The sequence below is a fragment of the Spodoptera frugiperda genome, chromosome 30 (genome assembly GCF_023101765.2).
Source record: "Spodoptera frugiperda isolate SF20-4 chromosome 30, AGI-APGP_CSIRO_Sfru_2.0, whole genome shotgun sequence".
NCBI lineage: Eukaryota > Metazoa > Arthropoda > Insecta > Lepidoptera > Noctuidae > Spodoptera > Spodoptera frugiperda.
In genome coordinates, this window is record NC_064241.1 from 2,696,905 (window position 1) to 2,723,467 (window position 26,563).

At 35.3% G+C, this 26,563-nt stretch overlaps 1 protein-coding gene across 4 annotated transcripts in view; it reads right to left on the reverse strand.

Annotated features, from left to right (window-relative positions):
- The window catches only part of LOC118269698 (chaoptin), an 81,915-nt gene that overhangs the window by 14,914 nt on the left and 40,438 nt on the right, over positions 1-26,563 (reverse strand). For 3 of the 4 annotated variants that reach the window (XM_050706887.1, XM_050706888.1, XM_050706885.1), the window contains exons 2-6: positions 22,852-22,971; positions 11,307-11,396; positions 2,654-2,858; positions 1,098-1,268; positions 218-426 (exon numbers count right to left, since the gene is read on the reverse strand). In XM_050706887.1, the coding sequence (XP_050562844.1) occupies positions 218-426; positions 1,098-1,268; positions 2,654-2,858; positions 11,307-11,396; positions 22,852-22,854 (678 nt within the window). In that variant the 5' untranslated portion in view covers positions 22,855-22,971. The remainder of the gene's footprint in view (positions 1-217; positions 427-1,097; positions 1,269-2,653; positions 2,859-11,306; positions 11,397-22,851; positions 22,972-26,563) is intronic. The other variant, XM_050706886.1, reaches the window with a different exon arrangement.

The following is a 26,563-nucleotide window of genomic DNA, read 5'->3' on the forward strand; positions in this document are numbered from 1 at the left end:
AAGTACAAAATTTATCTACGCCATAGATTTTAATTTTAATATTACATTTTTATTCGTTTGCTTTTGTAAATTAAATATACTATTTCTAAATATAATACAACTACTATCAGAAGGAACGTATGGTTACAAAGCACCACGAGTGGGCTGCCGATTATAAAGACGACTAAAAAAGAATTGAGGTTCTCAAATATAACCACCCCGATTAATTTCAACTGACCTTATTCAATCTGCTCATTCCATCTCGGAACACGCCGCTATCGATAACCGACAGATGGTTTCCATGAAGGTCCAAAGTTTCTAGTATCGGTAGACTGGAGAAGGCGTCCAGGGGAAGGTTCGCGATCGAATTGTCAGCCAGTATCAAAGTCGTTAGTGTGTGTTCCAACCCTCGCCAGTTGTCTCCGGATATGTCTGTTATCTCGTTTCCTGAAAACGTGAAACAGGCGTAATTAGCCTTGTTGAGAGACGTTAAAAGATTTTCAGCCTACCACGGCAAGGCTAATATCTAAATACGAAATTGACTTTAGCAGAGAAATAATAATGATTATTTGAAATAATAAAGAGTAGGTACTAGAATTTTCCGTAATAAAATTTAATGAAAGTTTATAAAAATGAACGGTTATTATTATAGGGAATAAAAGAACCAGTTCGTTCACCCCATCACAAATCGATAGGTTTCGTTGAATTCAATTTAGGATCTTTACAATAACGATAAGAATATGCCGTAGGTCTTTGAACTTGAAAAGGTTAAGTGCTTAATAATAAATCACGCGTCTACTTCACAAGGTAATCCTATAAAGAGCGTTCTTGAATCTCTTCCTAAGTGATTCAATTTAACTCAGTTCGTTTCAAATAAATCTTCACCACGAACCAGTACACAATACATGAAATATTAAACACATCTACCAAATTCAATGCAACAATTTTTCATCCAAGATTTTTCACTCAACATTGGACGTAAACTCTGAAAAATATCGGTGCACTTCTGAGTCTCGAACAGAAATATGTTCATTGAAAATTTTATCCAACATCGCCAGTTGTAGTCCAAAATTTGCACTAAAACTTAAATTGGAGTGGAAATTCTAAACATAAATCACCTGTCAGATCCAGTATTCGTAGTTTCTGCAAGTATCTGAGGGCCCTGCTGGGCACAGACGTCAATTTGTCGTGTCGTAGTTCCAATTCCCAGAGTGTATTGTCGAGGCCATAGAACGCTTCTTCATGGATACTCTCCAGCGGGTTCTCGTTAATTGCAAGCCGGTACAAGCCTGAAATTAATCGGCCATGTTAGATTATGTGAGAATAATGGGCTTCGATACAAGCTAAAGATATTTGGGCGTGTTAATTAAGTCTTTACGTGAGCTTCAAAGGATATTTTGTTAATTACTGCTGTTGCTGCTATTTGAAGGTAATTTCAGATGCATCGGATTTGGTTTTAAAATAAAATAGTTACAAATGGTGCCTATATGCATGACCAATTGTCTTCTGGCCTTTTTCCAACTAGGTTGGGAGAACTAGTAGTCTTATCTACTCGATTGTATGTAGTGTATGTGCGCACTCAATAAAAAGCGACTAACAAAATAATCTAGGGCTTATACGAATTTCTTTTTTAGATTAGTTGTTGAAACTTTAGACAGTTGAAAATTTAATCTATCTAATTTAATGCGTCTCTAAAGAATATTTTATCTTGTTAAACCAAAATAAGATTGTTGTTAACTAAAATTGTCAATTTCAAGTCTTCATTATACAGTTAGTCAAAATCTGCTTATTTTAGCTCATCACAATAGGTAGATTTAAGCGTATCAGGCTCAACGTGACACATTCAACGGTTTTACTTATTTACTAGTATGAAACGCTGAGTGGAGGATTAGACGACAGAGCTGCCCTTATTATATTTACTGTGTCAGTCGCAAGCAGCGCTTACTCAGTCAGACAACAGAATTTATGTTCGTAATATCAGAATGTACATGTTTCGTTGTTATCTTGTTGGTCTTTTGTAGTCGTCGTTTTTGTTAATTTCCTTATAACTGCAGCAAGGGGTAAAACAATTCTAAATAAATTAGCTTCTGAATTATTCGTAATATTAAAGGTTGATGCCTTATCGTAACCTTCCCCAAATTCGACTCTAATTTTGATTGCGGTCAATGTGCTCTTGTTGATTGAAAACCTTTAGTAATTGAGAGTAGTTCAAACCCTTTAATTTTGAACTAGTACTGCGTATACAGAGCATTAGCTTAGTGGTATTTCCTAATTCTATCGTCATACATAATTTAGAAGGAAGAAAAAGAAAGGTTACTAAAGCAATTTTATTTCATAGTTCAATACAGTTCAGTGTTAAACAAAAGTTCAACTATATTTTATGTTTTAGCCCTTAACACAACTTGTAAAGAATATTGTTATCTCTTTAAGCAACGCTATTGTTCGTTCTTTCAGATTGTAAAAGTAATAATAGATCTTTGATCCCCAGTTTTATTGTTCCATCACGTTTTATTTTTATTTGTCTTACACTTTTACATAATAATAGAAAATCTTTCAATTTTTGTAGACTCTCCAAAGGACATTTTTACGATTTTGACGGAACATTTTCCACATAAGTTAAGCCACAAAATAGCAATAAATAATCTAAAATATCTTAAGCTAGATCAGAACTAACCTGTTGCTTGGAAGAACTGTGGTTCCAGATCCCTGATCTGGTTTCCAGTCAGCTGCAGTATGAAGACCTTGGAACTGTTGATCGTTGCTGGCACCTTCAGGATCGGGACGTGGTTGCAGTTCACGATGCCCAAGTCGCCAGCTGGTTTCGAACATGTGCATAATGCTTGGAACAAGCATGGTGGGTGCTTGGAGTCTATGTGGAGCTGAAAGAGAAGAAAGTCATCATTAGAAGTAAGATACTAAAATTAGTGTTTATAGGAAACTAGTTATTGACATAGAGAAGGCAGTGAATTTATTGATTGCCATCGGTTGTAGAAAAGATGTACCGTAGTTAAAGACAATTACAAGAAAATCACCAAAGAAACAAACTAGCATCACCAAAATGTAGGCAATGAAAAGGATTAAAAAAGGTTTCTTGAAATTAAAATTGATAGAGCTAGCCTAGTACTTATACCAAACGAATTACCAGCTCTCAAACAAAATTCAAACTGAGACAGGACGATAACAATAAATTAGTACAAGATATTAAGACAATGGTAAACTTTAAATAAAACCCAATTCCATTAAGACTATCTGAAAAGAAAACAGATTGCCATCCATCTTTTAGAGAGCCAAGTTAAATGGCCCCTATATCTTAAACTTGAGATGAACGATCCATAATTTGTAGAAGACGTTGTTTAAGGATTAAAAGCGAACGATGATAACCAGTACAAGAGATTGGCTTTATTAAAGAAACTTGTCTAGTCATCAATCAGGAGTATTTGTTATCGTTTGAAGCCTGCTGCTTTGTCGGTTGATGTTGTATGAACAGGAGTTTCAAGTCAATTTGCTGGAGTTAAGTCGGTTGCCTGTTGCGTGGATCGTGAGTAGAATTTCTGATTTGCGGTTCAATACGGTAATCCTTTCCGTATGTAGTAAGAGAAAAATCAATTTGGCATGAAATTGTATACTTGTAGGTACGTGTGTTAAGAATAGGTTCTTTATTTATTGTATACTGACCAAGCAGTTTACTAGGATTTGTAACTATCTTATCTCCAGAATGACCAAAGATAGCCAAAGCAATAAATTTTATAAGCAAAATATTCGAGATATAAGTAATTAGGAAAATTACACACAAATGCATAATTTTACTCTGATCCAGTTAGTAAACAGTCGCAAAAAGTAAACAACCCATATAAACCCAACAGAATGGATATACGATCCGCATGCTCCTTGTTTTGGTTTTTATACATATTGCGGTATCCGGTAAGTAATAGCGGGTTTAGGGGCGTGAGGATCCCTAAAAAACCCTCCTCCCTGGGTTTTCGCATCAATTTAGGGTAACATAACATATGTACCTACTGTTTAGCAAATCGGTTTCGTTCATAATTTGGGAGGATCTACTGAGTACATTACATACTTTTTGGGACTCATGCTTTTTAATCATGTTTTTTTTTGCTGCCGTCGGACTGTTGGTATGGGTTTAGTATAAAATTTTAATGCCGCAGTTGCGCCAAATTATAATATTGCGTACGCAGTTAACATTGGTGTTTTAAATGATGAGTCTGTCAGGTCATAACACATTTAACGAGCACTGCACCAACCCAGCAATTAACATATCATTTAAATTTTAATTCGTATGTCGTATGATATATTTCATAATTTCAATACAAAAAACCCTACAGCGGCCGGCGTGTCGACCGAGCGCTGACCACCTCGCGGACGGCGTGCCGTAAGCACGCTTGCAGCTAGCGGTATCCACATTTTGAAACCGAGCTGAAGCCGTACTCGTTAAGTTTGTTTTGACCTTTATACTCAGAGAATTTGTAGTCGTTATAAAGCATGTATCCTTAAAATCCAATAAAGAATCTAATTAAGTTTCTACTGACTCATGAGGCCAGTATTCAGATCTGGGTATCGAATTTTTGCTTAATATATGAAATTCTCTAGAACCTTGTTAAGAAAAACAGCTTACTCTATCGTATCAAAGAAAAGGACAGGAGAAAATATTCAATTTAATGGTATAAGAAATTCGTTTAGAATGTTCTTCATCGTTTTAGTCGCTTAATTGGACTTTATGATGGAAGAAAACTGTTTGACTTCAGGTATTTATTTAGTGTTGGTATTTTCTTTGAATTCTTGTGCAGTCAATATTGATTGACTGTTGCTGGACCTATTGCGGTTATGAATTCATTCATAGTATTTTAGGTTAAACATTAAGACAAAGCCTAACTAAATAAATCTCTATTATTTTCCTTCGGTGATTAAGTCAAAGTTAAATTAAAGTCAAAGTCAAATCATTTATTCCAATAAAATCATAAATAGGTACTTTTGAAATGTCAACAAATAAAGATACAAATAGTCTGTCAGTCTGTCCGTCAGTATTCTAGCTAGGTGTTCGTTCCAAAGTATAGCTTCGAATGGAGAAGAACGAACAAGAAACTCCATTCGTATATTCAATAGTCATCATCATCAACGTAATCTAATAAACTACTTAATACACTGTGCTATGGTAATAACCAGTGTAATTTTTATCACAATTTTCTTATATGCCTCCATTAATCCAATTACCCGTTTAACATTTTGCTATAGAAGTTGTAATGATTGCTCGGTTTATGTCCAGCGCTGATCGTTTGGCACCGAGACGCTGCGGCAATTAAATTATATTGCCCTTCTAATGTTTGACAATTACGTAAAGTCGTCTCTAAGTATTCTGTGCTAGAGTTCGATATTAAAAACGTGTAAATTACTTGTGCCATGAGTGTAGATGATAGGAACGACACAGAGAAAACTGATCCTATTTTGAATGTGTTATTTAATTAGGCTAAATTATTATCTGAATATCCACCTCATGATTGAAAAAGAGTAACCTATGGGGTTTCTTGCTTGTTCTTCTCCATAGGAATCAACACTTTGGAATGAGCAAATAGCTTCACTAGAGGACTGACCGACAGACAGACGTTGTTAATATTATCATATTTGCTTTTATGTCCAAATGTGCCTTCCCGATTCATTTGAAATTAATAATTTTGACTTTGACATGGCGTTAAATTTAGAGTCGAAAATCGGGAAACAAGAGGAATTATAAAGAGATATTACTAGGAAGAGGAAAGCAGAGAGGATTAAGTGCAATGGCGTTTTATAATTCTATTTCTGATTATTAGAATATAAGGTATTGAGTACAATTTATTACGAAAAAATCAACTAAATTCTGTTTATAGTCATTAGAAAATAAGGTATTGAGATCAATTTATTACGAAAATATCTACTTAATGACTGTTTGTCTGCTTGTGACGACCATACCTTTTTATCGTCTAATAGCTCACTCTTAATGTGTGAAGTAGTTGGAGTATTTAAGCGTAACTCACGCTAGTTAGATTAATGTCATTGACCTGTGACACTCCAGACATTGATTGAGTTAAATGTTAGTCAGTGTCTCGCCGGCTTTTACTCACACAAAGGACATTTAAGACTTCTAGTCTGGTATTGATAATGTTTTAGATATCATTATCGTTTTGATAAAGACCTTTACCTGGTTGAGTGACTTTATTGAAGTGAAATTAATCACTTTTTTGTATGGAAATGTTTGTATCAGTTTTCTAATTGATTGAGCCCTTTTGATCCGATTTTTTCCTTCTGCCCTTATCCCAAAATATGTTCAGTGGATACAAATGTTTTCTTTTATCATTCTACCCTATTAGTCTAGTCTATCTCTGTTCCAAACTCTTATTTCGTTACCATACTATTTATCCTTTTTATTTTTAGTCATCTTTTCACGTTTCTATTCGGGCTTATCAAATTTCGGAGTTGGTAGAAAAACAATTTGCTAAATTCTAGGTTAGGTAAAACGAGCTGAACGAGTTCTATTAAAACATTGCTAAACATGTAGGTAGTTAATGCCAGTTTAACTGTTTCAGTAAATCCTCTAAACCAATTCTCTCATACAGTACTAAGTGCAATGCTTCTATTATATGCCTATAACCTTCGCTGCTCTCATGGGTTATACTCTAGTCAAATATTCTCTTTGAAAGGTCTCCTTTCCGAATATTATACGTTATGCTAAATAATGGCCCACTTACTTCCACGTTGGGATCCGAAACGTAACAGAAAGAGAATCCCATGTTGGAATAAAAATTGTATAAGGTTTGATAGATCTTAGGTTTTTACTTAGAGCTTGTCTGGATTTGTTACCTTAGTGATATTATGTAGTCTATATTAAACTGAAAGATTAGCATAGATAACTGGCGTTTCAGATGTGGGTGTATGCGTATATAACTGTAATAGTCACTATTTGGTTTGTGTTTGTAAACACACCCTCGGAAGTGGTAGAAGAAAATTGTTGTGTGAGGCAACATTTTTTTAAAGAACATTATGAGACTAAGCATGAAATCCATCCGAAGGCTGCGGACTGCTTCCCAAAGCTGCGGACTGCTTATCGGGTCACCGGGTTAATCAGTAAAGCACATTCAAACAACATTAAAACCGCCTCCTTTAAAGTAAGATATGCCTGTGTTAGAAGACACCGCTCTTTAATAAGAAGTAGTAGACGTAATAAGAGTCTTACACTCCCTCTCGCGGTCTCGCCTCGTCCAAAGCGGAAGAAAACATTGTATGATTTCCCCCCTTTAAAAAGCATGAAATCCAATAAGAATCACCCATTCATTTCTTTCATTATGCCACTCATTCTTACAAAGATGGATCGTGTATAGAATGAGTATATAATTTCCTGTTCTCAATTCCATCGTATTATTGGAAAGGGGAGGGATATTAGAAGCCTCAAAGCCGGCTTGCATAGACACTTCAACTAGAGAGGGGTTGCAACTCGTATCGAGTGTTTGTGAACTTTGTCTATGCAGAGGTATTTACAAACATTCATATTAGATGACATAGCTCTAGAGTCTCTTTATACTACAGTTATACGCATATCTAGTTCTAGAACTACTGCAGTTCCATTCCAGTCCTAGTCTATTTATGTATAAGGATAATAGGGCAGATGACTAACAAATACTTTCGAAGATAAATTGTTTTGAAATATCACGTGACGTCACTTCTTGGCACATTTTATACGTAGAAATTACGTATTTGCTTCCATTCCTTTTGATTTGTTTTACCTAAGTATCTTATATGACAAAATCAAAAAATACACGGTGTGTCTTCTATTTTTTTTAACGCTAACAGACTAAATTGGTTTTTAATTTTTATACCTGGTCATCATCCCTGTACAAAGTGACTCTTTGAATGTTCGATTTAAATAAATTGAAATACCTTAATGCTTTCACATTGAATACTTAATGATCAACTAATAATAATATGATCCTTAGATATTTGGTTGCAAAATTGAGATTACAACCTTGCTTAAGAAAATACTCTACAGGCAACCAGTATCTACAGGCATATGAATAAAATATTGCCCACGACTTTCCGGTGGGATTTTGGAAATCATTATCTAAGTTATTCAAGAGTCTCCGGGCTAAAGTTCAAGTTCAAGGGTCCCAAAAGTACGTGGTTATAAGTTATTTGGACCCGAATAAGTCCCTATATAGTACGTAATACAATAAACAGTGTATTATACTTATTCTGATTTAAAGATTATTACCTACCTATACAAAAAAGAATTTATATGTACATTCATATTGGAATATTTTATATCGTAAAATCAGGCTCGTTTGAAGCCGAAAATTTTGCGGTTAACCCTTTAACGACCGCTGCATAAGTACACAGATTAGTTAGGTATCCATCTCGTACTGTCATTGATATACTTAGTAAACAAAGACTACATTTCCATAAAGCAAACACAACTTATTTTGTTAGTCATACAAATACGAATTAACATTTCATAAAACATGTACACCATACAAAAACAGCAAAACTATTCAAAAGAAACAAAATAGTGTCGCCGTTAAGTCGCCGCAATATCCGAGATTGGATCTTATCGACATAATATTCATAAAGCAACGTCCTCAGACTGGTTGAGACGGCTAAAGTAGATTTTCCCTTATCAAATTTTCTAGACCGGGATTGAAATTACGTTACATAAATACGATGGCCCGGACCCGATCACATTGAGCTCTTGTACCGACACAGCGAACGATATGCGAGAGTACCCTTCGCATTTTCGTTTAAAAGGATCGTATATTATTATCTGTAGTAGGGTTTTTTTAACAATTTCCCTTCTTGTTAGGATTTGGGAGATGATGAGTTCTTCTATAAATAGGATTTGGAGATGAGGAACGTGTATTACTTTTTGTACATTTTATTTTATACGTGAGACTGCCTTCGTAGTGTATTAAATGCTTGACATCAATCATTACTTGGAGTTGGAATTAAGAAGGTTTTAATAAGTTTTTAGTTTTCGACTGGCTGACTGACTAGCGTGGACTGGTGAATTCGAGACTTAACAGTCAGTTGTCCAGTTACAAAGATGGTTGGACCATTCATTAGATTTTTAGGTCAGTCATTGTAACAACTTCATACCCTTTTTGCAAAAACAAGAGAAATGGTGTAATAAATCTTAAAAAAGATAATGTAACTGTCGCACCACATTTCACCCCACAACGGAGACATCCAACCGAATCTGATTAAGACTCAGTGCCGACTCCAATTTAGTTGAAAAAGGCCAGGAGACAGACCTATCAAAAGTTACTATAATACGTAGCCAGACACATTCAAATTTATAGTCTCTGCAAATATGATAAGAGCTATTTTACTACGGAATAAGACCTAAAATTTCATGCCGACATTGGCTTCAAAGACCGATAGCATATCATGTAAGGTATTACGGATGGGTATGGTAGTAAAGTCAGCTCATATCCTAAATCGACCAAACTTTAAAGCCTGTGGTGTACGTCTAAGTTATACAGTGTAATAAACCACTTTGCTAATACCTCCTTCAGCTTCAGAACGCGTAACTGTAACAAGTTTACCGCGCTTCCCAAACTGGCCAACTTTGGCGTATTCTGTTGGTGACAAATATTGGCCTGGGCGGTTGGTATGTTGGTGATGTGATTGCGGATGTTACTGTGTGTGTAGATAAGTTGATGTCTTTAATTACTTAATGTATTTGTTTGATTAAGTTGTAGATATAACGCAGGAAAAATGGTAGTGACTGATGACTGTTGATAAAGCGAAAAAAGTATGTAAGATTCATATCAATTAGCGTTGCATTGTCTTAATTTACCCTCATGGGAGACACGCGTGGGTTTATTATGTATGTATGAATGCAAAAAGGTATATTAAAAATGGAGATACATAACCGTCGTTGCTTGGAAAGATCACCCTAAAAAACCTCTAAGTGTAAATAGCTGTAGAGTATCCCGGTTGATTAAAAACCTGTAGCGACTAAGTAAAAGTCCAATATTTTAGGTAAGTCAAATGAACGAGCAGATGGGAAAGGTTTCAAAGTCTCACCGCCGAAGCCGACTCATTAAGAGAGAAACCAATAAGACCTATAAAGTTTCTTTAAAGACATTTAAGTAGCTACGTAATTATATTTTAATCTTCCTTTAATTACCTGTTATGAAAGAAGTAAAATTTTCGTTCCTCATTCCTAACAGTACGTAGTACAACGCTCTAATTCACAATCCTTCTTTGTGTATTTGCATCAAAAAATGTAACCAACATATTAGCGAAACTTTACCCAACACACATCTGACACATGTGGCATTAGTCCCCAAAGTTTGCAGCTCGAATATTATTATGCAAAGCAGAGCCAATCCGAGTTGCAAACCGCAAGAAGCATCCTTCCTTCACAAGTGTTTAGTAGTTGTGTTCAAACAACTAGTTTTCTTCAACAAAGTTTACAGAAACCCGAATAAGATATTCCAACTCTGATTTTGAGGGCAAAGCTAAAGTTCCTATCTATGTGTCTGATTCAAAGAAAATGAATGTGATTTTAGAAAATATACGCTATTTCATTGGATGTAAAGTTCATTATTCAATGAAGTAAATATTTAGCTTTGGCTGAAATGTTTGGCTCTCTGTATTGATGATTCAAAGAGGATAAATGTGATATTGGAAAATAAACGCTAATTGATTCACTATAAAGTTTGTTTTTACTAAAACTGCATGTTATTATGATAATGTGATGTTTCTATTGCAGTTAATTACTTATTGAAATAACTATGATTACAAAATGGTTTGTTATTTGATCAATGAATAATCTACATGTGGTAACGCGATAATTTTAGATAGAATAGAATTTATTTATCAAATGGATTTGTGTATTTTAACATCAACATTTAACATGCTGATGTTTAATGCCGCATAGGAAGGTGAACTTTCATAAATTTATAGAATAGAATCAGGCGTTACTTTGCGGAAATCCATGCTACACTAACAATACAATAGATTTTTAGCCGCCGACTCAAAACCTCCTGAGGATGCTCCGTGGAGGAGCGAAACATATGTCGAGTGGTATATTGCATGTCATGTGTGTGTTTTTATGTTGCACCTCAGCTGCATGAGCATTTAATTGCGGCAGGGCGGTGCTGCACCGCATGTTAAAAAATATATGTATAAGCGGAATAAACACAGAAAATCTATTGTGTTTCATAAATTAATTTAATAGTTTTAAAAATATTAAAGCATTAACTGCCGAAAGAAAACTGTTGAAGGCAAATCCTCCGCTAAGCGTGGCGGTTAACGTGTTAAATGTGTTTATAGTAGGTACTTACTTCCAATGCTCTCGACAGTGATGCCCATATCATGAGCAGCAGCGTCACCACCACAAGCGCATACCCGAACTTAATAAACGCCATCAAACTCTGCAACAATAATAAAAAAACCAATTAATACATTTTAAGTTTTAGTAAATGTAGGTACTCCTCCTGCCGTTAAACTAAATAGTGTTTTATAAAGTACAAGCGTACTTAAACACACATAATTTAAAATCGGAAAATTCTATGTCTTTACCTTCATAAATATCAAATAGCTTACGAAGCAATATAGCTCTTATAATCGTTTAATTTTCGTTTAGTACATTATTAAAGTACTACATATCAAAACAAAAAAAAAAGACAGCATATTATTTAAACCACAGAAATATTTTATTATATCTATGACTTAAAATTTAGCTAAATTATAGTCGCCTAGTTTTTGAAGAAAAATACCTAAGGCATGTGATATTTTAACCTCACTAAAACCCTGGTGATTAACTTCAACATCTAAAGAAGCCACAAATTTTTCTCCTACTACGAAAAAGGCATGATGTACGTAGAATTCCAATAATTTGTCCTACATATAAATATAGGTACATTTACAGGTAAATCTACAGCAAATCTCACAAAATTAACATTTTCCTACAGGAAATATATTAAAATCACGTCCTCTACGTTAGCTTAACCGTACCGGAGCTCACTTGAAATTATCATAGAATAATTGACGGGAACAATTCTCAGGAGAATGTATGAGAATAAGATATGACGTGGAGAATAGATATATCTTGTTATACATGTCTCATCTGTCAGATAGTATGTTCAAAGATGATTAGTCTTTGTTAGTTACGAATTAGATTCAACAGTTGTCACTATGTAAATTGTGAATGTGATGATATTTTGGTAACTTGCGAAATGTCATTTTAATTGTTACTTAAAAGCAAGAGGTATTTACGAATTTGCAGTGTTTAATGTTATTTGTACTATGTTTTCAATAGTTTTTATTCCGTAGAATATTTTTAAATTAAGAGAATTATTAATAGAATAGTGTATGTGGGATAGATGTGTGGGAGAGCCATGTTTCGGCACGAATGGGCCGCCTCGACCGGCCTCACAGAAAACCGACGTGGAATAACGATAGCCGATCGATATTGCCGTAATGTGCACCTCTGTCTACTCCATCAGGAATAAAAGGCGTGAAGTTGCAGTTTATAACGAAAACTGAATTCATAATACCAGCCAGTAATGGCTGGTGTTATGAATTCAGTTATCTTTGTCTATAGCGTAAGCTATAGACAAAGATAATTAAAAGAAAGAATTAATTAAACGAATCCACAATACATGGCGGATTTACAGCTGAAGCGAAAGGTTTTAATGGAAAATTCGTTGGGAACCACAAATAACCGTGATGCTTGGCTTAAATTATATTATTGCTTGTATTTTAATTGTAATGTTTTCGATTTTAATAATTAAAGGGTGGTAATTATAGTAACAGCTTGGCTTGCTGGCCGTCCATTATGAGCTGTTAAATTATTAATAGCTTTGATTTTCCATTATACTTATACATTTATAATATAGGGAGGTTTATGCTTTTATCTTAGTGTTTATTGTGTTGGAAGTATTATCTGGGGGCACGGCAGTGCCCCCGCCAAGTCGAGCAAAAAAAAGCGGCACGGCCGTACCATCCTTTTCTCGAAGCAATTCGGGCCTTTTTCGACCCCCTATAATTCGGTTGTGGATAAAGCAAGAAACCTGAATCTTCAGTAACTAATCCGGCATTGTATAAACACGGAATATTTAAAATTTCAGTCAATTTGAACCAGTAGTTTAAGAATGACAACTTGTTAAAGTTTCTAAATTTTGTCACTCACTGACTCACCGATCATCAAAAGTCCAAGGCACTTCTAGCAGACTTAGAAGCTTCATATTTGGAATACATATAGAGTTTAGTGTCTTAATCATGGGAAAACTTAAATATTTTGTAATTTCGGTCCAGTTTTCCAAATACACCAACTGCATCAATAACTTTGTAATCCCATATAAATATATGGGATTACAAAGTTATTTATGCAGTTGGTGGTTGGTGGTGGTTATAAATTTAATAGGTGTAGATAGGTACCTACCATATGAGGCAAGGGAGGGGGTATAGGGTGGGTAAGGGTGTGTTTAGCCCATGAAACTGAACAACATTATTACTTGTAAAATGGTGATCAAACATCGCTTGTTTACAAATTATTAACTCTCAAGTCCGATTCAAATGAAAACAGATTAACTGAAATAATTAAACACCTCTCGAAACTTCCTGATGATACCGTTTGCTTATTGCCTACAAAAAATATGTGTCAACAATTAAATACTGCAATGCTAAGATCTCTCCCACATCCTGAAATAAATTCTATAGCTATAGATAGCATTGATTGTCCCAGGTACCTAACAAAAAGAGCTCGTGAATGTATAAAAAAATATGAAGACGATGCTTCTATGACTGCAGGTCTAAAAAAGAACATAATTATAAAAATAGGCGCAAAAGTCATGTTAAGGCGAAACATTGACGTGAGTCTCGGTTTAGTTAATGGATCTATCGGTATAGTGCGAAAAGTAAAGGTTGATCCTGAAAATTCAAAAATAATTAAGAGAATATATATCACATTTAATAATGAACCTAATGCATACGAGCTTGGTCCGGTCAAAACTAAATTTGAAATTATTAATAGAGCTTATGTTCATCGCGAACAATTTCCCATATGTATAGCCTATGCTATAACTATACATAAAAGTCAGGGCCTAAGCCTAAGTAATGCGCTGATGGATATAGGTTCTGCAGTGTTCACATCCGGTCAAGCTTACGTGGCACTTTCGAGAGTTACAAGTCTGGGCGGTTTACATCTCATTAATGTCGACTTTGGAAGTATTAAAGCGCAGGAATCATCAATTTGTGAATACAACAGATTAAGAAGTATTTACCGTCCAGACTTGTCAAAAATTGAGACATCAAAGCCTCCGAGAAAAGCCCATAGAGACAGGGAGTGGGCTTTGAGAAAAACTGTGGCTGAAGCTCAAGAAGTAGTACCGGAAAAGAAAAAGAGGAAGACTACATATAAAAATAAGAAAATATCATAAGATAAGACCTTTAACAAAATTCGTTAGAAGTAGATGGTATCAAAAAGAAAGGCTCTACAAAAAGAAGTGAGATCCCATCAAAAACATCCTGTAAAAAACCCAAGTCTCGCAGCTCAGTCTTTCTACCGTCAAAAGTTGTGAGATCCATGTAATACCAAGTCGGTTAATCTATTTAGTGTCTACTTGAAGGACCTTCTGTCTTAAGTTATTACATAAGTTATTATCATGCCAATATTAAAAATATTTAACGTTTTAAACAAATAGATCGACTTGGACATCGCATGAAAACAAAATGAATATTACAATATTATATTAGATTCTTTAGTCTCTCGCGCCTCACGCGATTGAAACTCTCGTTCCTGTTGGTCGCTGGCCCGTCGTGCTGTGTAGTGTGATACATACTAATAATCAAATCAAGCGATGTCCAAGTCGATCTATTTGTTTAAAACGTTAAATATTTTTAATATTGGCATGATAATAACTTATGTAATAACTTAAGACAGAAGGTCCTTCAAGTAGACACTAAATAGATTAACCGACTTGGTATTACATGGATCTCACAACTTTTGACGGTAGAAAGACTGAGCTGCGAGACTTGGGTTTTTTACAGGATGTTTTTGATGGGATATAACTTACATATAGGTACATTATATGTAACACGCCACTTATTTTCGAAGAAGTAGGAATGTGGTGCACATTTCCTAAAATTTCGGAGTTACAAACTCCAACTGGGAATAAAATAGGTAATAGAATGAAAGAAGAAATGTAATGAAAAAAGATATCGCCTAAAACATTTATTCTATTGACATCACACTATAACATTACAAATGTGGTATTGTTTGTGTTTGAATGTTTGTGCATCAATAACGCTGATACTACTGAACTGATTTTGATGAATTTTGGTATATAGACAGGGTATGAGCAACGGGCATGTGGGCAAAGCCGCTGGCAGAAGCTAGTAAAAAAGCAAAATAATATTACGAAAGTTTTCGAAACTGAACAATTCACAATCAATATATCTGATCGAAGTAGAACATGATACATAGGGGTAAAACAAGGAAACTACGCTCAATTTTCCTTGAGACGAACTATCTCTTTAATTTACCGTTAATGACGTCACTGGGAACAAACCTAAAGTAACAAGAAAATAAGTATTTTGTATCGTCTATTCCTTAGGAAGTTTCTCGCCTTTTTCTATGGAAGGAAAACAGTTTGATGATGTTATAAGACTAGTTTGTCTTGATCATTATTTTGACAGTAAGGCTTGAATATCTTACTAATATTATTAATGTGAAAGTTTGTGTATTTGTGTGTATGTTTGTTACTTAATCACGTCAAAACGGCTAAAGATAACGGGATGCAATTTCGAACAGGGCTAGATTTTGGTCTTGAAAATGTTTGCTAGTCAATCACACCAAAACGGCTGAAGGGAACGGGATGGAATTTGGAAAAATGGTAGATTTTGATCTTGAATAATATCGTAGGCTTTGTACCCCACAGGAATGTGGGCGAAACTGATGCCTGAAAGTAGTTTAGTATAAAGGGTTAGGAAAAAACTAGGAGTTGTTAACAATTATTTTATTTTACACTTTATATACATTGATACAATGGTGAACTTAATGCCAATTTGGCATTCTCTAACAGTCAACCTTAGGATTACCTTACCTTAGTATATTAATTAACAAAACATGACATCATTTATCATCCCCAAAGGGGTAGATAATAGATGGTTTAGCACGCCTAGGTTTCACTCGTTATGTCATTCATTTGTATTCTCATTGGTGGGTGGGACTATTGCTTAGCTCATGACACATAATTGCTAAAGTACGCTTTTAGTGGGTTAATTTGTCTAAATGAAGAGCTAATGTGAAATGATGATACCAGTGAAGTGGCATGGTGGGATAGGAAGAGCTGAAGATTCAATTAATGGTGTGCTATTGGAGCATTTGACTGCAGTGGCTGGGTGACCGCCTGCCGCGTAAAATGTAGCGGGTTCGATTCTCCCACAGAGCAACTCTTTGTGTGATCCACAATATGTTGTTCTGGTTCTGGGTGTCATGTGTATGTGTACCTGTATGTTTGTAAACGCACCCACGATGCAGGAGAAAAGCCGAATGAGGCGTTTTTTAAAAAAGGAAATAAAAAAAGAAAGAGACAAAAATGTTGGCAAAATTTTAAATTTCGATATTATTTCTTTTTTGATTATGCGTGTGAATTGCATCCGATAATGAATGAAAACGGGCTGCTGTTACTCTGATCTCAATTTTTTTTTGTCGGATGTCTTAAGAAAAATCTATAAAGAATTCCAAAAGTTCTAGCTTGGTAAAGACATCTAAAGATTCTCCACCACAACCTCTCCTGTATCTGCATAATATATTCAGATCTCCATTAGCACCGAAACAGCTCGAAGCCAAAGCATTTGAATGAGACACCGCGATCGATTTCTTCCATCATTCAGATTTGATGAATAACGAGGTTGACCTTCGAAGTCGCCACGTTAAACGATTCAGAGATATTGCTTCCGTCTGCAAAGACCCCAATTATAATGTCTCCTAATGAAACTCAGAAACTTGGTTGTGATGTCTATGTAGAAATATTAATATGCCAATTTGTATTTATTACTTTATTATGAATGTGTTATGGACGCATGCATATATTTCCTCGGCCTTGGCCAAATTTAGCAGAAGTGATCAAGTGAATCTGCTTTTCCATCAGAGATGTGCTAAGCTTTGTTGCTGTGGATGCTTTTGGCTTCCACCAATCATATTCATTGGTACACATAGCTTAGCACTGGTGGAAACGGACTCAGCTAAGCTATGTTTTTTATATGGAAAGATGCGTTATATGGAAAATGCGTGCTATGGATGCGTGCTACAGAGATGTGCTATGGATGGCTTCTCTACTATCGTAACATCGATCAAAGCTACTTTGCGGCGGCGCATCTTCATAGCAGATCTTACTTATACAGCTACATAGCTTAGTATCAGTGGAAATGGTCACATAGTTTAACAGCTTAGCTATTCTAATTCAGCTTCGTAACACACATAACATAGCTACATTTAGTAGCGCTAAAGCAATTTAAAATTGTAGTCCAATCATTTATTTAATGATAGCAAGGCCAAAGGTTCAATTAGTGAAATAGGTATTTGTTTATTTTAATATCGCCAATTTCAGGTTTATTGGTCTGCTCTGTGAGATAAAACAATATTACGAACATTCGTAATATTGTTTTATGTACATACATATTTGACCCTAGTTAGTACGTTTGGAGTTAATTTACACTACCGAAAATGTTTACTATCTGCCTATGTTTTGATTGCCACAATTTATATCCCTAACTGTATCAAATTGGCCCAGTAGGGCTAATACCTGATCCGGAGCTGCGGACTACCTAGCGGGTTTACCGGGGCTCCGGCTCGTAAAGCAGGAGTAGGAACGGGGTGGTTTTTAGTCAGTAAGAGTCTGACACTCCCTCTCGTCTTGCCCAGGGCGGGAGAAGACATTGGATGATTTTATCCCCTTAAAAAAAGCTGTATCAAATTACAATAACCTCCAGCCACAAAGTTAAACCCATATGCAAACCGTAAGCCCACTATAACTCACAATTTCCCTCCAGACGTGCCGAATAATATTTTAATACTTCACCGGACCGTTTATTGATCTTATTTTGAGAAAGAGTCCCTCCCGGCATTTTTCTTTCTTATTATAACTGAAAAGAAGCTCTTTGTTACCAAAGAGGTTTTTACACGAGCAAGATTATCTGGGATTTAAAGATTTCTCGGAAGATTTCAATGTAGGCGATGTTAATGGAGTTGTAAATAACTTTGCCGGTAGCAATAGTGTAGTTGCTTTGAATATTGGTCCTGTCAAGAAATATAAAGAAGCAATCAATGACTTTGGGTTAGTGAGTGTAATTTTGGCTGAAAAGAACACGTGTGGGGTTTTGGTGCTTGTGATATAGAAGGGTTCCTGTGTTTTTCATTTATTAATTTTACTTAGAGCTAACAAGACATTGTTAGCTGAGAATTCAAAGTAAATTAATCTATACATATAATAAAATCGTAGAAAAGTGCTGTCTGTACATTGAAAATAAAAATAAAAAAAATAGCAGGGGTTATTGTTATGTCGATGTCGAACCCAAAAATGTAATTAACTTTTTTTTTGTCTGTTTGTCTGTTTGTCTGTTTGTCTGTTCGTCTGTGCGCGCTAATCTCAGAAACGGCTGATCCGAGTTGGATGCGGTTTACACGAATATATTGTGGGATGCTTAAATTTACATTTAGTGTTTGTTTCATGTCAATCGGTTCATAAATAAAAAAGTTATGTCAAATTAAAGAATCACGTCGAACATTCTATGCTTATACCATTAATCTCCGCAACTATTTGACGGATTTGGTTGAAATTTGGTACAGATATAGTTTAGAACCTTAGAAAGGACATAGATATAATTTTATTTCAAAAATCAAAAAATTAAAATAAGAAATAAATTATTTATAAATAATTCTATGTCGATCGTTACACGACTTCGGTTCATGTTATTGTTTTAATTTATCGAAAAAAAGTAAATAAATAGTAAAAAGGTATGAAAAAAATAATATCAATATAATAAAACATTTAGTACAAAGAAAATGCTCTAACGGAGTATAGATAATTCTATGTCGATTGTTACACGACTTCGGTTCATGTTATTGTTTTAATTCATCGAAAAAAGTAAATAAATAGTAAAAATAATTAAACTTTTAGTACAAAGAAAATGCCCGAACGGAGTATAGATCAATAATCCGAGTTGTCTTTGGCGTTGGGATCGAAATAGATCGCGCTATGGTTTCGTTACACTCATTTGGTTGGGTATGGGCCGAGCGCTTCGGTACTGTCGTGGAAAATCAAAAATATTATAATAAAATCTGTAGAAGGTTCAATTCTGTACATTGAAAATATTGAAAGAATAAATAGCAAGGGGTGTTACTGGATCGATACCAAACCTAAATATGTGATTAAATTTTTTTTTGTCTGTCTGTCTGTCTGTATGTTCAGGCATCACATGAAAACTAACGGTTCGATTTCGATGAAACTTGGTATAATTATATCTTACTATCCTGAGCATAAAATGGGATACTCTTTATCCTGGAAAAATACGTAGAAAAAAAATCCTTATTTTTCAGTTTTATTCTACAGAACGCGAGCTCAACAGCAGTAGCTCAATAGAGGGATCTTTTTTTTTTATTTTTTTTTATTAATGGCATTCACATCTCTGTTGTGTGAGACGTATTTGGCCAACTACGACGTTTTGTTCAAAGTAACACATTTGGAAAATGTTCGGTGATAGAGGGATCTCCTTAATTATTATGGGCCTCGCCGTATTTGGGTCCAACAGATATTTATAAGATGTCATTGTCAGAGTTACTCAAAATGGAGAAATAAAACTTCCACGCGAAGACCGACATCCGCGCGGACGGAGTCGCGGGCGGAAGCTAGTGTTAAATAAACTTTCATTTGTAAAACTCAATAAAGGATTAGGTGTGGGAGAACCATGCTTCGACACAAATGGACTGGCTCGGCCAAGTATCACAGAAAATCAACGTAAATGAAAAACGCTTGTGTTGTTGTTCAATTACTCCCATTACCAATCTTTGCAATCCTCGATTCCCCAACAATCCTTAAATTTCAAGCCCCCAAAAGGCCAGCGACACTCTTCTGACGCTTCTAGTGTTTCAGGTGTCCATGGGCAGCGGCGATTGCTTAATATCAGGTGATTCGTCTGCTCGTTTCCCGGCTTATACACCATAAAAAAGGATTATTAGATGGCTAATGATACACCCAACCTGAGAGCTGATTGGGGCTCTATCATGTTTACGTAAAAAAAGGACCGTAAAAATATTTAGCAACCGCATCGACATGCTCAAAGCTCAAAGTAAAACGATTTCGATACTTCATCTAAAACACGTTTGAAAAATCTAAAATAACAACCGTCGAAAAAATTCGGGAGTTAATAACGAAGGTTTGATTTTTGTTGTTTTTCTGAACACATGGCTACACTTCAAGCTATACAAAACCAGTATAAACTGACCGTCGAATGTGGGGAAAGACTATATAAAAGCGAGACCACGATAAACTGGTCATGTACAGCTCGAGTGTATTGCATTGCAAACTCCTGTGACATCGGGTCCGTAGAAAAATATTTCAATACGACCGTGTCCGCTTCGGTTTACATTCCTATTATGTTTAGAAAAATCCTTTGAAATTGCTTCTTTTTTGTTTTCACTGTGAGTGTAAAACGTCGAAGGTTTTAATTGGAATATTTATATGGGCATGTTTTTGCTGTGCCAGTATTGAAAATTTAATTGACGAAATCAATTAAATTCATTGATTTTTAAAGAAAAACGATTCCCTATACTATCCCGTCATGGGTGCGTTTACAAACATACAATTTCATATACACAGAACACCCAGACCCGAAACGTGTGGGAATCGGCTACACGTTACACGGTAGTCAGTTGTCCAGCTACCGCGCCAACCGTGCAGTAATAATCTGGGGGCACGGCAGTGCTCCCGCCAAGTCGAGCAAAAAAAAAGCGGCACGGCCATCAACGCATGAAAACAAAATGAATATTACAATATTATATTAGATTCTTTAGTCTCTCGCGCCTCACGCGATTGAAACTCTCGTTCCTGTTGGTCGCTGGCCCGTCGTGCTGTGTAGTGTGATACATACTAATAATCAAATCAAGCGATGTCCAAGTCGATCTATTTGTTTAAAACGTTAAATATTTTTTATATTGGCATGATAATAACTTATGTAATAACTTAAGACAGAAGGTCCTTCAAGTAGACACTAAATAGATTAACCGACTTGGTATTACATGGATCTCACAACTTTTGACGGTAGAAAGACTGAGCTGCGAGACTTGGGTTTTTTACAGGATGTTTTTGATGGGATTGTTTATTACTAGAGCATAAAACTACACAATAAATTACCATGATCGTAACAGAAACTCGATAAAAAAAACGTAAATTGAATTAAATTTCGAAGTAAACAGACTCAAAAATCAAAATCAGACCACCACCGCCATGATCTAACACAAAATGCTATATAGAAAGCAACGTGAATTTCATTGCATAATTCATCGTCATACCTCATTCATAAAACTGCGTTATACCTAAAACACTTCATCAATATGTAGCTGCATATTCGATATCCCGTATGAATAATTTCCCGTACATTTTCCAAAATAAGCTACTTTCATTTGGAATTCCACGTGCATATGCCTTATTTCCGTCAACAGGCGACCAATTGTGACTCCAGCAAGAAATTTTGTTATGCACACAGCCTCTAACATTCCAACTTTCAGCCTTATACCTGGAATATAAAGTTCAGAGTCGCCTGTGAAATTATTAGAGCATTTACCAATGCGGCCGCTACGATTCAATATAGTTATTTGTTGTGGAAATCGAGGCATGCGCTGCGGTCGCCATATTTTCCATTTCCTCAGGGAATGTTGGAAAATATTGCTCGTGTCTTAAAAATTACTACTGATTTCTTCCAAGTCTAATGCCGTGAATATACTGGTCACTACAGACCACTGGGAAAAGCTTTAGAATTTTAATGCTCCTCCTTGAGTTATAGGCACTAATGTTCTGGCTATTGGTTAAAGTGCGGTACTTTAAAAGTTGTATATTATCTAGTTTATTTAGATTTCTAGTTTTATACTCGCTTTATTTGTATGTATAAGTTTATTGCTTGGCACTTAAATAAGTAGAGCAAATTTATACAGAACGAATCAAAATTTGAGAATAAAATTCTACAAACTTTAAAAACATATAGGTATTTGTACGCGTCTTCTGGATTGCCCTCTCTATTAATATGCATATCTTTCAGAATAACTGTTAATGAAACCTTATTTACTTCTAAAAGAAGCTTGGAATGTCAGTAGCATTGTAACACAAAACAAACCAATCAATTAAACTTACAAAGAAACCAAACACACACATTATCTATACATATATCTAACCGAAAACCTACGAACAAAAACTGGCCACTACGACTATGCTACACAAACACAGACACAAACACATCAACCTACCCTTATCTGTCAAAAACTTCAATAAAATTCCAACCTTATCAAATTCACGATAAAGTTCAAAACAATACTAGCATCTGTATTGTACAAGACAAACCAACATCAAACTACCCTTACCTGTCAAAATCTTCAATAAAAAATAAACCTTATCAATTCATAATAAAGTCCAAAACAATACTAGCATCTGCATCTACAAGACAAACCAACATCAAACTACCTTTACCTTTAAAAACTTCAATAAAATCCCAACCTTATCAATTCACAATAAAGTCCAAAACAATACTAGCATCGGTATCTACAAAACAAACCAAAAGGGCTTCTAAGCTAAAATTGGGCCTAAGACAGTAAATCTTTCACCGTACACTCACCATGGTGCTTCACGTAAGAGCTTTTTCCCATAAAACATACATTTGGGTCGTTCAAAGAGATTTGGTACGCAATTGTCAAGTCACTTGCACTCCAGTCGAAGTTTGTAACTGTATTGTGCACTGCAATGAATGAAAATAAATATTTAGAAGTGCCTGTCTATCACATCACATTAACAGTCTATAAGTGGCCACTACTGACCAAAGGCCTCTTCTCGCACGGAGAAGGTTTGAGTGTTAATCACCACGCTTGCTCAATTCGAGTTGGCGATTTCAAACTTATAATTAGAAATTATAAGCCTAAATATCCTTACGATGTTTTACTTTATGACTCTATAATTATAAAAATTAATCGCTAATGACAGGTAAGCCTAAATCTAGAGAACAGTTGAACCGATTTGGCTAATGAGCCGATTTGACTAATTTATTTTTGCTAAGGACTGGGTTAAGTAACCATTACATGCCTCTGATTACGACAGTAAAATAGTTTTCTCATCATGTCATTATAAGTTAGTCCATGATTTTATTGGTTGTAGAAGATAGTATCCTAATACTGGAAAGGGATAGTCTCATAGTCTACTTCTTTCCTTTGATCTCGTAGACGAAGCCAGCAAATGCCTGTATTTCCTATCATAATTATTTCTACAGAAACAAAGCTAAATAAACAGGCACAGAATTGCCACTTCCCCATCAAATAAACTGATGTTTATTTTCCGATACAAATATGTTTTTAATGAATTAATAAAATATGTATTTCATTAATTAATGTTTACTTTGGAACAGATTGTGCATTACCTACATATTTCGTTCATCGTTCATAATTATAAAACGTAATGACTACCGCGAATTCAGTTTTATTTCCAGTAAGTCCTACCTATAAATATCTGCAGTCATTATCTATTTCAACTGTACCGTGAATTGTTTTGTAGAATTTTAAATCAATGTTTTATAAAGAAAGGAGGAATTAAGTATATAGCAGGAGTAGGAATGGGATTTTAGATGATTTTCCCTCCTCAAAAAGGAACTATGTTTTATAGAGAAGTTCTAGTGTAATTTTAGTCAAATAAAATATTCCGGTTCGTTATCAACTTGTAATTGTCATGTATCTGGGCAAAGGGTTTATCTCACACGGAGAAGGAATGAACAACACTAACTGTAGGTGGATCGGCGATTTCAAACCTATATCTTAAAATTACTATAAGTTCAAGTTTTCTCACTATGATTTCCTTTGTTCCTTTAAATAAAAACTGACATGACACTTTGTATGTTTATATTTCTTTACTCACGACTGAATAAACCTCCTCACACAAATTACATTGTCTTGTCTCCCTAACTATACCTCCATAATCTTCACAGTAAATGTTACCTGAGAGGTTGTGACTACGTACATTTGTTACCATTTTCTACCTGCGAGGTTACTCCTACATTTTGTTACCATTTTCAACTACCGGTCGGGTTATTCTGTTCAAAATTTCAATGGACTGTATTTTTTGGAGCGAGGCGCCCGTCATGCGGTTGTTACAAAAAGGGTGCTTCAAGTACAACATAGCGGAAACTGGACTGTACCGACATTGTTATTTTGTGTCATGGCGACGTTAGAGATTTTAAGGGTGAAAATTGTTTTGGATTATTATGGGCGTCCATAGTAGATAGACTTAGTTTTAGCATAAGAAAACTGAAGGTTTATTGTGATTGAATTAGAGAAAACGTTTAATCAGTAACGGCCACAATACGTCTACTGACATATGGCACCGACTTCTAATCTACCAGTTAGTACTTATAATAGTTATTTTGTGCTTTTTGTTTTAGTTTTTGAAACGCAGTTTTTTTTTTAATTTGCGACTGAGAAACAGAAGATTTCACGTAAAGTTTTCTGGTAAGAAACAGCCGAGTTCTAAGCGAACATTAACCCCTAAATAATATCAATAAATTCCGCTATGAGTAAAAGCGTAGGTGTTTCACTTGTCACACGTTATTTTTAGACGTGTCCCAACAAAACTCCCAAAAAGTGTATTACCGTTTTCTTCAGGGACAAGAAACGCGTTTCGAATACAAAACGAAAACGTTAACGTTACAAACTAGTAGGTATTTTGTTACGAATGTAACGCTAACCGGTGTCGTGCAAAAACTGCACAAAGCCTCCGTCAACAATATACCTAACATAATAGAGGCAATTACGTTTAATTCAAGGGCAAAGTTATTTAATAAAATTGCAGATTGCAGTATAAAGTTGCATGTTAATACACAAACAGTACGTGTATTACGCATGAGATAAAATCGTACTAATGTGATAAATGCTAAACTTTGTGAGTATGAATGTTTGTTATTACTAGAACTCATTACGGGATATTTACCATGTTTATTTAATTTGGCGAGTTTCCGATATTTCGGCACTGTTGCAAGCGCCATGATCACGGATTAACTGGAGTAAATGCGGGTGGGTGTTCACGAGCAGACAAATCGGTCTACCCGCTTTCTCGTTCGTTTCTTGCTGACATCACTAACACCACTACCATTGTCACTTGTAACTCGGTTTAACTCTCGACACACAAAACTCACTGTGTCCGCTCGCGAACTTTTTTCTTTCTTGGCACTTTTTCGGGTTTTACACAGTTGGACCACTGGATTCCAAGCCCTCGACAGTTGAAACCCATCCTCCCGGTTGAAGTTTTTGTACTTGGTTATCTCAATCGCTTCTCTTACCAGTCTAGGTATATATTGGCGTTCTGTCGAGATAACTTGTGGGTTATGTAACTCAATCCAGTGGTTTGATCCAGCCTCCAAGATGTGTTGAGCTATAGCGGATTTTTGTGCGTCGTTGTTTTTCACCGCTCTGATATGCTCAGAAATTCTACAAGCCACAGTACGCTTAGTCTGACCGATATATGATTTGCCACAGCTACAGTCCACTTTATAGACACCAGGTCTTTCTAGAGGGAAGCTATCCTTCGGCGAGCGCAGCATCTGGGAAACTTTCCGGAAAGGAGTGAAGACAGTCTTTATGGCATATTTGTGGAGAATGTTTGCAACCTTATCTGTCACTCCCTTCACATATGGCATAAATATCCCGTAATGAGTTCTAGTAATAGTGTTAGTGACCATGTCAGTTTAAAAACTTATATGGATGTTTGTTACTATTTCACGTCAAAACGGCTGAAGGGATTGGGATGAACTTTCGAATAGGAGTAAATTATGATCTGAAATAACACATAGACTTCTTTAAAATGCCATGTATGAGTATATTTGAAATGTAAAATAAAAATCTACGATTCATTCAACTTCGGAACAACGGAAATGCTCCTATTACGGATCATTAAATGCAATAGCAATCAGTGACCCAGTTGCAATCAATTGGACATTATGTCATTTGTTGTGCCATCGTGTGTTGAATATTAATGATATTATGGTTAAAGAGAAATTGCTAACTAGATGTTATTTAGATATTTACTTAATTAGGAATTTATTGTACGTTAAAAAAAAAGTTTTCTGCAGAATTGCAATTTTGTGCGACCTTGCTTGTTGTGTGTTTTATTTGCTAACAGTTAGTAATTATAAAGCATTTAAAAAAGGTTCTATGGTGTTTGTATATGTAAGGTTAAGCAATATTCTAATAGGAGTAGGTATTTATACAATATTTAACTATACTGCAAAAGAACAAGGTTGAAACTCTATTAACACTACGTTCTTACTTACATGGAATGTTGAGAAGACTGCT